The sequence below is a fragment of the Cinclus cinclus genome, chromosome 1, assembly GCF_963662255.1.
Source record: "Cinclus cinclus chromosome 1, bCinCin1.1, whole genome shotgun sequence".
NCBI lineage: Eukaryota > Metazoa > Chordata > Aves > Passeriformes > Cinclidae > Cinclus > Cinclus cinclus.
This window is the reverse complement of record NC_085046.1, coordinates 151080343-151096869: the sequence shown is the minus strand read 5'-3', so window position 1 is coordinate 151096869 and position 16527 is coordinate 151080343. Positions and strand designations below refer to the sequence as shown.

The window sequence follows — 16527 nt, the reverse complement described above, 5'->3', positions numbered from 1 at the left end:
ACACCCAGTTATTTTTCCTTCATCCCGATATTTTCCTGCCCCATTTTCCCATTTTTCCCCTCATCCCGCTGCTCCTCCCGGTGCCTGTGGGGCCCTGAGGGGAAAATGGCGGGGAACGGAGATGGGGTGGGGGCACCTATAGGGGATCCATGAGGGCACGCAGCACCAGGAGCCGCCTCTGGGCGATTTTTATGGGGTCCCTGAGGCTCTGTAGGGGTCCCAGACCCTATAGGGAAGCTCTGGAGGGTCTCTAGGGCGGACTGTAGAGTTCTATAGGGTCTGGAGATCCATAGGCGCCCCTATAGCGGCGGCACCAACCCCCGGGCCCTCTCCTTCCACTTCCGCTTCCCCCCGGAACCTTTTCACCGCCGCACCACCCGAGGTGCGCACACATTCCGGTCCCCCTCGCCCGGCCACTTCCGGGTGCCGCCGGTGGCGCTGCTGTCGCTGTCGCCTGTCGCGACAGGGAGGCGGCCCGGCCGTGTCGGGGGTCGCCGGTGGCTGTCGCCATGAGGGTGGGGGCGCTGCTGCGGCTCTGCGCGCTCCCGGGACCCCGGTACCTGCAGGGGCAGCGGCCGGGGCCTGGAACCCGCGAGTGTTTTTATTCCGTGCATCACCATGGACAGCTCAGGGAGGATTGATGGATTTTTATTTTTCTCTGGTAGTTTTGAAGCACCAAAATCCCCAAAATACCCCCCAGACTCACTGCGGGTTTCCTGCAGAGCCTCCTCGATGTCAGCCTGGAAGAGAAAAATGGGCCAGAATTGGGGATTTGGGGATTATGCAGGATTTGGGGTTTTACTGGGATTTGGGATTTCTGGGGAGCATACGGGGTGCCTGGGACATGGGGTGATTATAGGATGTGGGGATTTTGGGATTTAAGGGATTTTGAATTTAAATTTTTTTTAAGGTTTGGTGGTATGGCGCGGAATTTGGGATTTGGGGTTTTGGGGGCATTTTGGGTGTTTGAAGGGATTTGAGATTTTTTGGGGGGATCTGGGCTTCTTTTGGATTTGATGGAATTCTCACAGAATTCACAGAATCACTGGCATGGAAGAGACCTTGAAGACCATCAAGTCCAACCCCTGCCCTAACACCTCAACTAGACCATGGCACCGAGTGCCACATCCAGTCTGTTTTTGAACACATCCAGGGATGGTGACTCCACCACCTCCCCGGGCAGACCATTCCAGTACTTGATCACTCTTTCCGTGTAAAACGTTGTCCTCATTTCCAATCTAATTTTGCCGTGACGAATCTTGAGGCTGAGACAATACAGATGTTATAATTCACGCCATCCCAATCAGAAGCCAACTCTTTCCTAATTCCAATACATTTAGAAGCGTTTCTTGGCCCATCAGCTTTTGTCACATCCTGCTGTCAAATGCCTTCAAGCCCATCCTCTACAATCACCCCTCGTGCCTTCCATTACAGCACATCTTCCACAGTTCTGTTTCTCCAAAGTATCCACTCTTATTTGCAAGGCCACCCTCTGAAACTTTTCTCTAGCTCCGTTTGTCTCTCCACAATACCTGTCCTACTCCACGGCATCTCTCATCTCCAAGCATTTCTTGTCTCCAAGGTCGCACACAGTGTGAGCCTTCTGGCAGGCCCTGAGAACTCTCTACAAATCCATTTCCCCCAGGCCAGCAGCGACAGGAGATGGTTCAGCTGTTCCCAGCGCAGCCCCCCGGAACCACTGCTCAGCTCCAACACTCCGGGCAGGAATGGGTCTGCACAGACTCATCCTTTTTGGAGGGTTCCATTTTGCTTACACGCACTTGTACCGACCGCAGTTTGCCACGGTGCAAAAACCGTTCCCAACACAAACCCCAAAACCAACCGGCCAATAGGAACACAGCAAACAACGCACAGCAAACCTCACGAGCAAGAAAACCTGCAGCCCTGCCTGCTCGCCCTGCCTGCGCCAACTGCAGCGCAAAAACTGCCGAGCCATGGCCCTGTTTGCCTGCTCCGGGTCACCGCGGGACACCCCAAAAAGCCCCGGGACCCCCCTAAAACAAACCTGCCCCATTCCAGGGAGTCCCAAAACAAGCCCTGCTACGCCCTCAGATGACAAAGCTACCCCAAACACACCCCCAGTGTCCTAAAAACCACTCTCAAGGACACCCCAAAAACCCCCAGTATCCCCCAAACCAGTGCCCTTCATTGCAGGGATCCCCAAATCACCCCAAAGACCTCCCAGTTCCTCAACACCACCCAAAGACCGCCCCAAAAACCGCAGGACCAACCACCCCAATGTCCCCCCAGACACCCCAAAACCTGAACGACCCCCTCAGTCAGTCCAAGGACACCCCAAAAAGCCTCAGCAACCCCTAAACCAAACTCCCCTCATTCCAGGGACTGCTAAACCACCTCAATGTCTCTCTCAGATCCCCTAAAATACTGAAGGGACCCCCAAACATGGCCCCCCCCAATTCCACGGAGACCCCAAAAAGCCCCAGGACTCCCATAAAACAAACCTACCCATTCCAGGGACTCCCTAAACCAAGCCAAGAACTCCAAAACCAGCTCAAGGACAACCCCCAAATATCGAGGACCACCCTAAAAAAACAACCCCCATTCCAGGACACCCTAAACGACACTAAACACCTCCCCAGCACCCCTTAAAACAACTCTGAAGGAAACCCCAAAAAAGGAATAAGGATAAAGGAAAAAGGATAAAGAAACCCCCTAAACCAAACTCCCACATGCCAGGGATACCCTAAACCACCCCAATGACGCCCCCAGCACCCCAAAACCACCCTAAAGACCCCCACACCACGCTTCTCCCCCTCCCAATTCCAGGGATTCCACTCAGGGACCTCCCCCCCCCCCACCTCACAAATTCCCGCCGCGGCCCCTCAGGAGCACCTGGCTGGGTTTCCGCCGCCGTTCCCGCAGGAATTCCGCTTCCCAGCGCTTCAGCAGCACCTTCAGCTCCTGCTGCCGCTCCATGGCCGCGGGATCAGGGATGGGCATCGGGGTCTGGGATGAGGGATCGGGGTCTCGGGTGGCGATCTGGGATCGGGGATCTGAGACTGAGGGAGGCTCGGCCGTGACCCCACAGTCCCCTCGGTGGGAACCACCTCCCGCTGCCGAGGAGCGTCAGTCAATAGGAAAGCAGGGATTAGTGATTGACACTAGGATGAGCCAATAAAAGCACAGAGGGTAAAAGACACCGCCCCCGACGAGCCGGAGCCAATGGGAATTTAAAGTCGCAATGCCAGACAGATACAAGGCCCAATTAGAGAAAGTGTACCCGCCTTCAGTGTGGCTCTACCTCGCTGATTGGTTGTTTTCGCCCGCAGACACGGAAGTGCAGCTTCCGTACAAACTGCAAGGCGAAGTGCAGGCTAAAGGCAGGGGATGAGTGGGGGTCGCCATGTTGGAGGGGGGGCGGCTGGGCCGGTTTTGGAGATCACTGAGGTGACATTGGGAAAATGTGGGGATCCCTGTGGGAATTTGGAGATCCTCGATGAGTTTTGGGATCCTTGACGGGTTTTAGGGTGGTTGGGGGGGGTATCTTTGGGACCCACTTTGTAGGAAGCAGCGCTGCCGTTACCATCACAATACCGTCCCCACCTTCTCCCACAGCTTCCCTTTTCTTCGGTATATCCTTGGATTCCGGGCTTCACAGGAATTCTCTCCAGGTTTTTGCTTATCCTCGGGGCAATCTGGGGAAAAACTTCCTGTTAGCCACAAAATGAGTCATAACAGTAGGTATGTATTTCTTCAGCGCTGAGGTGCATGGGGGATAGCTCCTCCAAAAACACGCACACCTTTGGCGACCTGCGCTTCTCCTTTTATTCTCCACAAACTGGGACTACACAATACCCCCCTACAGATTCATTGCCTATCGCCGCTTCATTCTGAAATGAACTCCTCGCCTCTTTGCCGCTGCGCTTTGTTCCTTTTTGGTTGCTCTGGTGGTCATCTGGGGGTCTTTGGGATGAAGGAAATAGTCTTCCCATCAGATGACCTCTTCACCTTGCCTCCTTGCCCACGCTCTCTTTTCCATCCTTTGGTCATTTTCCGGACTTTGATACCAGTTTTCCAGGTTTCAGGGGTCTGAGGACCGCCTTATCCTGTGGTGCCTTTGTCCTTGCATCCTCTTTGCGCACTCTAACTCTTGATCTCACCCTGGGGCCTTGCTATCCTCCTGTTCTTGTAAGCACCGTAAATTACAGTAAAAGTACAGTTTTGTCAGCCATCTTTTAGTCAAAGCAATTCTTGATGCTTGATTCTCAATTCTCAATTTCTCTGTCTCACGTGTCCGCCCAATTTCACCTAATTCCCGCAGCCCCCAAGAATCCATGGATTCCCTCGCTTTCCTCTGTGCCCGCCGCATTGTCGCCCACCACCCTCTTCCTGCCGTTCCTGCCCATCTCCATCCCATCCTTTTCCAAGCGGCATTCCTGGATGGGAGAACCCTGGTGCTGCGAGATTTGGTGGCCACTTGGCCTTTCAAAGAGCTCCACTTGCAGCGGCTTGTTGGGCACATGGACCTGCTCCAGGATCATTCCTGCAAGGACTGCGTCCAGGCCGTCATCCAGGGTGTGGTGGAGAAAGTCAAGCGGGAGCTGGAAGAGCCTGCCTGCCATTCCAGGTGGGTTTTGGGAATTCTGCCATGGCCACGACCTCCAATTCCTCCGTCCGTCCTCGCGAGTTTTCCTGATGGTTTATTCACCTTTTTCCAGACTGCGCATTCTGGACATGACCGATGACGTGGATTCCGTGTTGGTATTCGCTGGGTGGACTGCCTCGTTCAGCACGGTTGCTTTGGTCAATGCTTGCGTCGAGGTGTTCAAGGACCACCAGGAATTCCAAAGGCATGGATTCAAGCAGCACAAAAGTTGCTCCGGAGCCGCCTCGGCCGCTCCGCAGCCACCGGCCGTGGACATCCACGCTGACCTGCGTATCGACACAGAGTCCTACAGGACCCTGCGTGACGGGCTCCAGGCGGCAGCCGCCGGCCCGCTGCGCCTCAAGTGCCGTGAACTGAAAGCAGAGTTCATTCCGGCAGCCAGTATGGTACCTTTGTTGAGATCTCTGGATCCATCCCGTCTGCGGAGGGTGGATCTCTGCTTCAGCAGTTTAGGATTGACCGAGCTCTCAGAGATCCTGCGGCACCTCTCGCGCTTCCTGCAGCTGCGAAGCCTCAAGCTGTGGAACACCGAAATCGACCTGCAGCACCCGACACCAGAATCGGCCTTCGGAATCTGCTGCGTGTCCTGGCAGCTGGGAATGCTGCCAAGCCTTCGGGAGCTCAGCCTGGGAATGTCCAAGCTCTCCGGCAATCTGCACCAGATCCTCTGGTGAGTTCCCCGTGGAGTGGAGCCTTCCCGCGCTCTGGGGGCATTCCCATGGGTTGGGCTAAGAGATCTTGGGGTTCTATTCCCACCTGAGCGATCCCGTGGTTCCAGGCTTTCATTGTCCCAGTGTTCCCATGATACTGTTATCCTAATAGTTTGTGACTCCATTGTCCCATAATTCTATGCTCCCAGAATTCTGTGATTCCAGGATTCTCAACAGCTGAAGTTCAGGATCATGGAGCCATTTCCCATCCTTAGCGATCCCATGATTCCAGGGTTTCATTTTGGCAGTATTCCCATGATGCCATGATTCTGTTATCCCAGTAGTTCATGACTCAACGTTTCCATTTTCCCATAAAATCATGATCCAAAAGTTCTGTGATTCCAGGATTTCCAAGGTTTGGGCTCAATGAGTCTTGAGGGTCCTTGCCAACCTGAAAGATCCATTGATTCCAGGAGTTCATTATCCCAACATACCCAAAATTCTGTGTTTCCGTTATGTCAGTAGTTTATGATTCAATTATTCTGTCATCGCAGAATTCCATGATCCCAAAATTCCATAATTCCAGGATTCCCAAAGGCTGAACTTCAGAATCTTGGAGATCGTCTCCAGTCTTAGTAATACCCTGATTCCAGAATTTCAATATTCCAATATCCCCATGATTCCATTATTCCGGTCCTTAATTCCAGAATTCCCAAAGTTTGGGCTTGATGGTCCCTGAGATCTTTCCAAACTTTAGTGATCCCAGGTTCTCATGATCCCATTATCCCAATAGTTCAGGACCCCATGATTCCATGATCCCGTAATTCCTTGATTCCAGAATTCCCAAAGGTTGGACTTGATGATCCTGAAGCCTTTTCCAACTAGAATGGCTCCACGACCCCGTAACTCCACAATTCCACAATTCCCGGGCTCCATGATCCCATAACCTCAGGATTCAGAAAGCTTGAACTTGATGGTCTTGGAGATTTTGCCCACCCACAGTGATTCCATGACTCCATGACCGCATAATTCCCATAATCCCAGCATTTTCACAAGTCAAACTTCATGGTCTGGGATATCTTTCCCAGCAGCACCCATTCCATAACTCCGTGATCCCATCTTTCCAAAATCCCAGGGTTTTCAGGTGTTGAACTTGATGTTCTTGGAGCTCTTGGATCTCTCTCTCTCTCATCCATCCCACAATCCCACGATTCCACTGGTGCAATCTCAGCTCTCATTTCCCGCATTTCCTCCAGAAATCCTGACATTCCCAGCTCCCACCAATCCTCCCTTGGGCCTCACCTCTCCCTTTTCCCTCCTGCCAGCCACCTCCAGGCTCCTCTGGAAAGCTTGAGATTGGCCTACTGCTCCCTCCTTCCTGCCAGCCTCACCTTCCTCTCCCAAAGCTTCCACGCTCCGGCCCTCAAAATCTTGGATCTGAGCGGCCACGACGTCTCCCAAGGCCTCCTGGAGCCCCTCCGGCTGCTCCTGGAGAAAACCTCGGCCTCGCTGCTGCACCTGACTCTCGAGTGCTGCCACATTGCTGACCCCCACCTGAAAGTGCTGATCCCGACGCTGCAGCGCTGCTCCCGCCTGCGCTTCCTGGGACTCTACTACAATCCCCTGTCCATGGCCGCGCTCAGGGATCTGCTCCAGAAAACCTTGGAGCTTCCAGATCTCTGCCAGGTTGTGTATCCTGAGCCCATCGACTGCTACAGGGAAGACCCAGTGGAATTCTATTATGATTTTATGGAATGTGCGGATCAGGAACTTTTGGCGGCAGCCGCTGCAGAGATTTCCCAGCTGCTGGAGAATTCTGGGAGAACCGACATCGTCTGGACTGACGATCCCGATGAGCACTGTCCCATGGACTACTTCTCCCTGTGATTTGGGAAAACCTTGGAGGCGGGAAAAGCTCAGAGCCTCCATCAAGAAAAAGCCACGCCACCTCCTTCCTGAAATCCAGGTGTTTTCCACCTCATCCCACTGCATTTCTGCCTCATTCCAGTGGATTTTCCCCTTCATTTCGATGCTTTTCTATTGACAATTGAGAGACAGACGGGTACTACTGACTCGTGATCAGAATCCCAATTTTACTCTGAGCTACCTATGCTTATATCCCATTTTCAGGAGGGCTAGTAATTTTTTACTGCCTTCATTGGGTTAAAAATCACAGAGATAAACTTCACATTTCTACTTTGTTCCATCGTCTTCCCTCTCGCCAGTCTCGATCCAACCTCCTTGTAATCTTCCAAGCTCTGTTTGCTCTTGCCAAGGCATCGCGGTTATCAAACTGCACATGCTAATTCAATGCACAGCGCTGTCAGTCCCAGTTACTGCACTTTCCTGACTGCTTTTGTTGGTTTTCCACCTCATCCAATGGTTTTCTACCCCCTCGCGACAATTTTCCCCTCATCCCAATATTTTACTGCCTCCTCCTGATATTTTCCCCCCAATTTCATTATTTTTTCCTGTGTTTTTTCAGCTCATGCTGGTATTTTTATAAATCTGCCCAGTATTTTCCCATCCCATTTCATGATTTTTCCAGCTCATCCTGGTATTTTCTCTGCCAGGATTGCCTTTGCGCAGCCACGTTCCCGGTGGCTCCAGGGCTGGAATCCATGGGAAGCATTTAGAAGCTCCTCCCATGTTTGGCCAATCCTGTTGGGAACATAGGCAGTGCCTCTGGAGTAGGAATTGAGTCAGAAGAAACCAATCATAGCACAGCTGGAATTCTGGGTCAGGAATTCGAGAAAGGAACACCTCTGGAGATGATTCCAAGGTGCTGGAGTGGAAATTCCCAAAATTCTGTGGTGCATCCAAAGGGAAGCTCATCCTGGAAGTGAATCCTGGGAGGGACCTGTGGATCCATGAAAAGAGGAGCAGATTGCCGCCAGGAATCCCACGGAGGAAAAAACCTTTGGATCATTGAGTATTGACCCTGAGGAAATGTCCAGGAGGAATTGTCTTCCCTGGGAATGACGCAGTGGGGAAATCCACGGAAAATTTGCCGTGGGAGGGATTTGTGTTAGAGAATGCATTGAAAACTCATTGTGTGGTGGATTCCCATTGGAGAAATCCATGGAAAACTCCCCTGGCATGGGCCTGTCTCCCAGCGCTGCTGGAGCCATTGAGGCAAAGCTGGAAAAGAGTGAATTGGGGGAGGGAAAAGCTGGATTTGGGGTCTTGTTATCCTGCTCTGATCCTGCTGGGAACAAACTCATCCTATCCCAGAGCCTGAGTCTTGTGCATGGATGGGATTTCCTGAGGGATCCTTCCCAGTCCTTATCACAGTCCATGAATCCTCTACATTTTCAGTCATTTCCACCTCATTTTGGAGTTCTTCCACCTAACCCTGCTGCTATTCCACCTCGTTTTGGTGGGTTTTGCACCTGGTTGATTTTGTGCGTCATCCCAGTGTTTCTGCTGCTCATGCCAGTGTTTTTCAACTAATTTTACTTTTATCCGCCTCATTTTGAGATTTACCCCTCACCCCATTCTTTTCCCTCTCATTCTCGTATTTCCCCCTTCATTTATCTTATTTTACAACTCATTTCGTTTTTTGTCTTTTGTTTTTCTTCTCCCATTATATGCTCCCTCATTTTGGTGTTTTTCCACTTAATTGTGGTGTTTTACTACCTCATTCCAGTGGTTTCCAAAGTAATTTTGATATTTTGAGCCTTATTCTGTTGGGTTTTTGCCTCATGCTTAGTGTTTTCCCACTGCAATTCTCTCTTTTCATCCACATTTTGGTGTTTCCCAGCTCACTGAGGTGTTTGTCCCCTCATTCTGGTGTTTACCCTCTCATCCCAATATTTTCCTGCTTCATTTCCAAGTTTTTTACCCACATCCTGGTATTTTTTCCATCATCCTGCCATTTCTCCACCCCCTTCAGGTGATTTTTCCTTCATCCCGATATTTTCCTGCCCCATTTTCCCATTTTTCCCCTCATCCCGCTGCTCCTCCCGGTACCTGTGGGGCCCTGAGAGGAAAATGGCGGAAAACGGAGATGGGGTGGGGGCACCTATAGGGGATCCATGAGGGCACGCAGCACCAGGAGCCGCCTCTGGGCGATTTTTATGGGGTCCCTGAGGCTCGGTAGGGGTCCCAGACCCTATAGGGAAGCTCTAGAGGGTCTCTAGGGCGGACTGGAAGGTTCTATAGGGTCTGGAGATCCATAGGCGCCCCTATAGCGGCGGCACCAACCCCCGGGCCCTCTCCTTCCACTTCCGCTTCCCCCCGGAACCTTTTCACCGCCGCACCACCCGAGGTGCGCACACATTCCGGTCCCCCTCGCCCGGCCACTTCCGGGTGCCGCCGGTGGCGCTGCTGTCGCTGTCGCCTGTCGCGACAGGGAGGCGGCCCGGCCGTGTCAGGGATCACCGGTGGCTGTCGCCATGAGGGTGGGGGCGCTGCTGCGGCTCTGCGCGCGCCCGGGGCCCCGGTACCTGCAGGGGCAGCGCCCGGGGCCTGGAACCCGCGAGTGTTTTTATTCCGTGCATCACCATGGACAGCTCGGGGAAGATTGAGAGATTTTTATTTTTTCTGGAGGTTTTGAGGCACCAAAATCCCCACATTTTCCCCAAACTCACTGCGGGATTTCTGCGGAGCCTCCTAGATGTCAGCCTGGAAGGGAAAAATGGACCAGAGGTGAAGATTTGGGATTTTTGTGGGATTTGGGATTTTTTGGGCTTTGGGTATTTTCAAGACGATCTGGGTTTTTTGGACTGAGTTTTTTTCGGGACGATTTTGTGTTTCTGGGGTTTGAGGGTTTTTTGGGTTTTTGTGTGGCCTTTAGGATTTGGATTTTTAAGGTTTTGGGGTTTGGAATATGGGATTTGGGCTTTCTGGGTGGGATTTTGGGTGTTTGAGAGGAATAGAGGTTTGTTGCCTTCACTGAGGTGTGGCGACCCGGTTCAGGAACGGCACGTCGGCCAACCGCAGGCCTCTCGGGCCATAAGCTCACAGACACCAGTATGGTGGACGGCAAATGGCGTTTAGCAGTAGGTTCACTGGGGTTATATAGCTTGGGTTTACCGCGTCACTTCCTTCTGCTTGCGTCGTAAACTGGATGTTGCTGGCTAACTAAAGGGGGTTAAGTAACTTTAACTATTGAGGGGAGGGGTTCCGTCACAACGCGATACCTTCCGATCGCCTATCCCTAATTATCCACATTCCCCCCCATATGATTAACTAAAAAACGTAGAAAACATGAACGTTATAAAAAATACAAAGGCTATTAAAAAGGCTATTAAATGGTAAGTAAAACTAACATAATAAGTTGTAAAAGGTGATATAACGTGTCTATAATAATCGCGCTTCAAAGCGATTGTTGGCGATCAACAAATAAAATGTCAACTTTTTCTAAATGGTTTTTAACAAGTGACACTAATTTGTTTAGTATGCAAGGCCCGAAAATCAACGTCAGGAGTATCAAGGTAGGAGGGCCTATTAAAATGGAAACAAGGGTGGTCAGCTATGGAGACTTGTTGAACCATGACTCGAACCATCCTTGTTTGGCTTCTCTTTCTCTTTTTCTGTGAGCTAACCTTTCTCTTAGTTTGGTCATTGAGTCTCGTACGACTCCGGTATGGCCTGCATAAAAACAGCATTCTTCTTTCAAGGCGGCACACAGGCTTCCTTGTTGCATGAACAAGAGGTCCAGTCCTCGCCCGTTCTGCAGGACGACTTCCGAAAGCGAGGAGACAGATTTCTCTAGAAAGGAGATGGGTTTCTCAGTTCTTTGTAAGACCTCGTCAATGGTCATTTGCAGCTGAGAAAGTCCTTGGTGTTGGGTTACCAGGGCCGAAAAACCTGTGGCTGCGCCGGTGGCTCCTAGGCCGAGGAGCATCGCAATGGTTATGCCTGTTATTACTTCCCTTCTGTGGAGCCGGTTGGGTTCCTCTAAAAAGTGATACGCTTCTTCCTCTTGGTGATACAGGACTCTAGGAACAATTAAAACTTGGATACAAAAGTCAACAGATTTATTGAATTTATCAAGGAGCACACAGGGGCTCACTCCGGATTGCTGGCAGACCCACATTACTGATACGGATGGGATCGCCCACTTGTCGGTTGTAGTAGGCTCAATAAATTCAGTGCAGATATTGCCCATCTGTCTTGCTAAGGTTGCATTGCCAAAGCACTTGCCTTGGCCTGTGACCTGACTCAAGGTAATTCCTCTACGGGGGGTGTCCCACCTGCACTGGTGTGGATTTTTTGCCGTTGAATAATTAAAAGAAACATTAAGGACAACGCCCTCATAAAAAGGCGGTTTCGCATCATAGCATAACCAGCATGACCTTGTAAGGTTCGGGTTTGATTGGTTCAACGACAAAAAGGTATTGTTCATCACACTAAGAAATGGATCGTAAGGAACTGACTTAGCTAAAAAGCTGGATGGGGTGGAGGTAGGATTTAATATTTGTGCATTAGGCATAAAATTGGTGCTAGTTGCAGTCTCTGTCTTGGATCCGCTTATTGTAAAAATCTGATTGGGTCCGATTGCTCGGGATACTGACGGTAGGAGCCTGATAATTTGTATGTTCACCCAGCTGTCGCGAAAGGCGCGAACAAACACCGACCACACTTTACCCGTGGCCTAACTCCTATGGGTCGGCTGCAAAATTGTCATTATGTAGTTCTTACAAGTGTGTCTCCTCCCATCTTGGGGCGTATATATTTGCTTGTCAGCTCCAAATTTTGGTTCGCGACAGCCATGGGGTGCATACTTGACTTGCAGGAACTTATCAGGTTGCTGCGGTTGCCATCTATCGCTTGTCACGATAGTTTCACACCCCCAATATCCACAGTATCTGTACCCTGGATAATTACAGTAATTTTTACCTGGGTTGGAGGCAGGGCACCAATAGGTCTGGTACAGTGATGAACCCTGAAAATTGGGGAATCCTAGTTGTGGGGGAAAAATGTCTCTTAACTCAAACTCAAAAAATGGGCTGTCCGGTGTGATGGTTTCTTTGATTGCCTTATCGCTTGAAAGATGGCGTAGAACCCACCTGAATGGCTGGTGAGGGTAATGCCTTGCATCAGCCTGCCCTCTGCCAACAAATCCTAAAAGCAAAATTACACAAAGATACCATTGTTGCCTGGATCTCACTGGCGTGGGATTCTTGGGCACTGTCGGGTTGCTCGATGATTCGTCACTTTCCTCTGGTACTGGGGTGTACAAATTGCGCGGGCATCCAAGGATCCAGTCCTGCAAATAAAGCCTCACAATTCTCATTAGTCCTACTCTGAAGGTCTGATTTGATTGACTTAAGTGGACACCATTTGACTCTACCGTCTTTTCTAACAGCTGCGTACCCTCGCCACGTGAGCGCTAGTCTCCAACCTTGTTCCCATTCCCCCAGTTCATTTTTAATTACAACCTGTGGGCCTTCCTCTAGTGCTCGGGTGGCCCAGTGTCTCTGGGCGGGACTGTTTGTCTCATCTCCCCTGGGAAATTGATTTAGTGCTAACAGAGAGGTTGCCAGTATGTGCGCTTGGTCTCCTGGGGGAATGGAATTAGTAAAGCCCTCTGTTTTTGCTAATACTTCTAATTTGGCTTTCAGAGTTTGATTTGCTCCCTCAACAATGGCCTGCCTGGTGCTATTGTATGGGATGCCATGTATTAAAGTGATACCCCATGTTGAAACAAATGCTCGGCTCGATTTTGAAACAAAATTTGGGCCATTGTCTGTCTTGATCTGCTTTGGAACGCCAAGCCACGCCATGGCTGTTAGCCAGTGTTGGATGGTTGCTTTGGAGTCAGCTTTTAGGTGTTGTGTGGCCACGATCACTCCGCTATATGTGTCTACAGTCACTGCAAGCCACGCTCGGGATTTTAGCAGCTGACATAGGGTAAAGTCTTTTGCTATATTTCTGAGGCTTTAAGGCCTCTGGGGATGATTCTGCTGGACCTCAGTGGTGACTTTTGGCAGTGGGGGCATGTGGCTACGATGTGTTTTGCATCAGCAGTTGAAATCCTGCATTTTTCTGCTAGTGCTTTAGGTCTGATGTGAAGAGACTCGTGTAGCTGACGGGCATCGCTCAGTGTCCACGGTCCTTTTGCGGCGGTGTCTGCCTTGTCGCTACCAATTTGAAAGAATCCTTTAACTGGATTATGGCTGTTAACGTGGATGACAGATATGGTGCCTTTTTGCGAAAAAAGTGCCTCTTCAAGCATCACAGCCACCGTGGACACTGACACACCGGGCCCAGACATGGCTAGGCAGAGCTTGGCCACAAATATAGAGTCGGTTACGATGTTGAGGTGCTCTTCTGGGAAGAGTCCACACACCAGCACTACGGCGGCTGCTTTGAGTTGCTGAGCTGAAAGCGTAGGGTTGGTTGTTTTGATGCATTGCCACTGTTCTCCTGACTGCCATACCGTCGTTGCGGTTGAGGTTAGCGAAGATGCGTCTGTGAAGATCGTCGGTCCTGCTTGCAGTCGGTCAATGACTTTCGGCGGGAGATTAATGTCGACAATCGCAAGCAGCTGAATCCAAGGGGGTTTTGCTGCATAGGGGATCTCTCCTCCAAAACCAGCAAGGGCTATGGCTAGATGCTCTGATACTGTAGTTGATTGCGTGGAAAGCTGTTTGTGGAAGGGCAGATATATCTTGGCGGGTTCGTTGCCCAAGTGCCTTAGGGCAAGTTTCCTGCCTTTCATTATAAGGTTGCTAAGACACTCAACTCCCGGGGAAAATGCGCGTGACGGCTTTCCGAAGATCACACATTTTATTGGTTGGGCTTTGTCGGGGGGCCCTTGGGCTAGCGCTCCTACTCCCCCTTTCTTTGTAAAGTGGACGTATAAATTGATTGATGCGCCCGAGTCCCATCTGGCGAGCGTGCTCACTGACATTTGCTGTTCGATAAAATCGAGTGAGCTTGTCACTTCTGGTGTCAGAATTTTCCCCTCCCATGGGTGTTTTCCTCTCAAGAAATCATTTAAGGGTTCCATGACCTCGGGAGGAATCAGAACGATGTTGCGGAGCCATTGTAGGGATCCTACCAGCTGCTGCACGACGTGGAGCGTCTTGATGTCTCAGCGTATTTTTGTCTGGGAAGGGGTTATGTAGGAGCTTGAAATTCCCACTCCCAAAAAGGTTATACATGGTCCCTTTTTTATTTTTGCACTTGCGAGTTCAAAACCATTTGTTTTTAAGGTCTCTGAGACTGTTGACACTAGCTGGTCTACCTGGCTCACTGATGGTGCGGCAGAGGTTTTTTTGAAATTTGGGCTTTTTTGGGATTCGGAGGATTTTGGGATTTGATGGCGTTTTCACAGAATTCAAAGAATTCCTGAGTTGGAAGAGACCTTCAAGAGCATCGAGTCCAGCCCCTGCCCTAACACCTCAACTAGACCATGCACCTCACCAACCTTGTTCCCTCCTCTGGATTTACTCCAGCGTCTCAGCTCCCAGCTTAGTGTCATCTCCAAATTTCCTGATGAGAGACTCAATACCCTCAACCATGTCATCAATAAAAATATGGAACAGGACTGGCCCCAGCACCGAGCCCTTGCATTACAACACTGAGGGACACGACTGGTGAATGATCCCCAGCTGGATCTGTCTGCCACCGTGCAGCACCACTCTCTGGGCCTGTGCTCCTGTCCTATCGACCACTTGGCCCAGTGCCCTGAAGTCCCTTTGAATTGCCCTGATGCTCCTCTTTTCCGTCTCATCCCTGCCAGCCCGGATTATCAGCAGTGGGGAATAATCAGAGGGCTGGATCAGCCCCGGGAGTCTCTCAGTGATATCCCGTACCCGGGCCCCAGGGAGGTAGCACAGCTCCCTGTGGGATGGCTCCTGTCCACATGTGGGGCCCTCTGTTCCCCTCACAAGGGACTCAGCCACCACGATTCCCCTTCTTTTCTTTGGGATCTCAGAGGTGCTGATCCGTGTTTCAGACAAATCGTAATGGGGGAGGCTCACTGGGCAGATCATTTTCTTCTAAATCATCTCAATCATCTGGCTGCCTCTCTAGATCCAGGGCCTCAGACCTATTCTGAAGTGGCACCTGGCTAGAGGATGGCGGATGGGAGGAATGATATAACAATAATAATAATAGTTATAATAGTAATAGTTGTAATAGAAACACAGCAAACAACGCACAGAAAACCTCATGAGCAAGAAAACCTGCAGCCCTGCCTGCGCCAACTGCAGCGCAAAAACTGCCGAGCCATGGCCCTGTTTGCCTGCTCCGGGTCACCGCGGGACACCCCAAAAAGCCCCGGGACCCCCCTGAAACAAACCTGCCCCATTCCAGGGATTCCTAAAACCAACCCTAATACATCCTCAGATGAGAAAACCACCCCAAAGACACCCCCAGCACCCCAAAAACCACTCTCAAGGACACCCCAAAAACCCCCAGTACCCCCTCAAACCTATCCCCCTCATTGCAGGGACCCCCAAATCTCGCCAGTGACCACCCCACCCCCCCCGGTATTTCAAAACCAGCCCAAGAACACCCCAAAAGCGTCAGGATCAACCACCCCTAAGCCCCCCTGCCCCCCCCCCCCAACCTCAAGGGCCCCCTCAAACACTCCTAAGACATGCCAAAAATCCTCAGGACCACCTTAAACCAAACTCCCTTCATTCCAGGAACCCCAAAACCACCTCAAAGACACTCTCCAACTTCATAAAACAACCCATGAACCCCCAAATACGCCTCCCCCATTCCAGGGACACCCCAAAAAGCCCCAGGACTCCCCTAAAACAAACCTTCCCCATTCCTAGGACTCCCTAAACCAACCCAAGGACCCCAAAACCAGCTCAAGGACACCCCAGAAATATCCAGCCCACCCCCTAAAGCAACCCAACCCCTGTTCCAGGACACCCCTAAACCACCCTTAAGACCCTCCCAGCAACCCAAAGCCACTGTGAAGGAAACCCCAAAAGCTTCAGGACCCCACTACACCAAACTCCCTAAACCACACCAAGGACGCCTCAAAAGCCCCCTAAATCACCTCAAAGATGCCCCAGCACCCGAAAACCACCTCAAGGACGGCCTAAACGACTCCAGACACCCTAAAATCCCAAGGACCCGCCTAAACCAAACTCACCCCGTTCCCTAAACAACGCAAAGACCTCCTCACACCCTAAAACCATCCCAAGGACACCCCAAAACAAACCAAGGACCCGACTAAATCAACATCCCCAATTCCAGGACCCCCCTTAATCTACCATAAAGACCCACCCCAGCAGCCGCAAACCACCCTGGGAA

At 51.1% G+C, this 16527-nt stretch overlaps 1 protein-coding gene across 1 annotated transcript in view; it reads left to right on the top strand.

Moving 5' to 3' along the window:
- LOC134043772 (leucine-rich repeat-containing protein 14-like) overlaps window positions 1-7494 on the top strand; it is a 62179-nt gene extending 54685 nt beyond the window's left edge. Inside the window, exons 4-6 of the mRNA XM_062492506.1 lie at window positions 4304-4609; window positions 4701-5318; window positions 6624-7494. Coding sequence (XP_062348490.1) covers window positions 4304-4609; window positions 4701-5318; window positions 6624-7185 — 1486 coding nt within the window. The 3' untranslated portion in view covers window positions 7186-7494. The remainder of the gene's footprint in view (window positions 1-4303; window positions 4610-4700; window positions 5319-6623) is intronic.
- Window positions 7495-16527: the final 9033 nt, after the last annotated feature.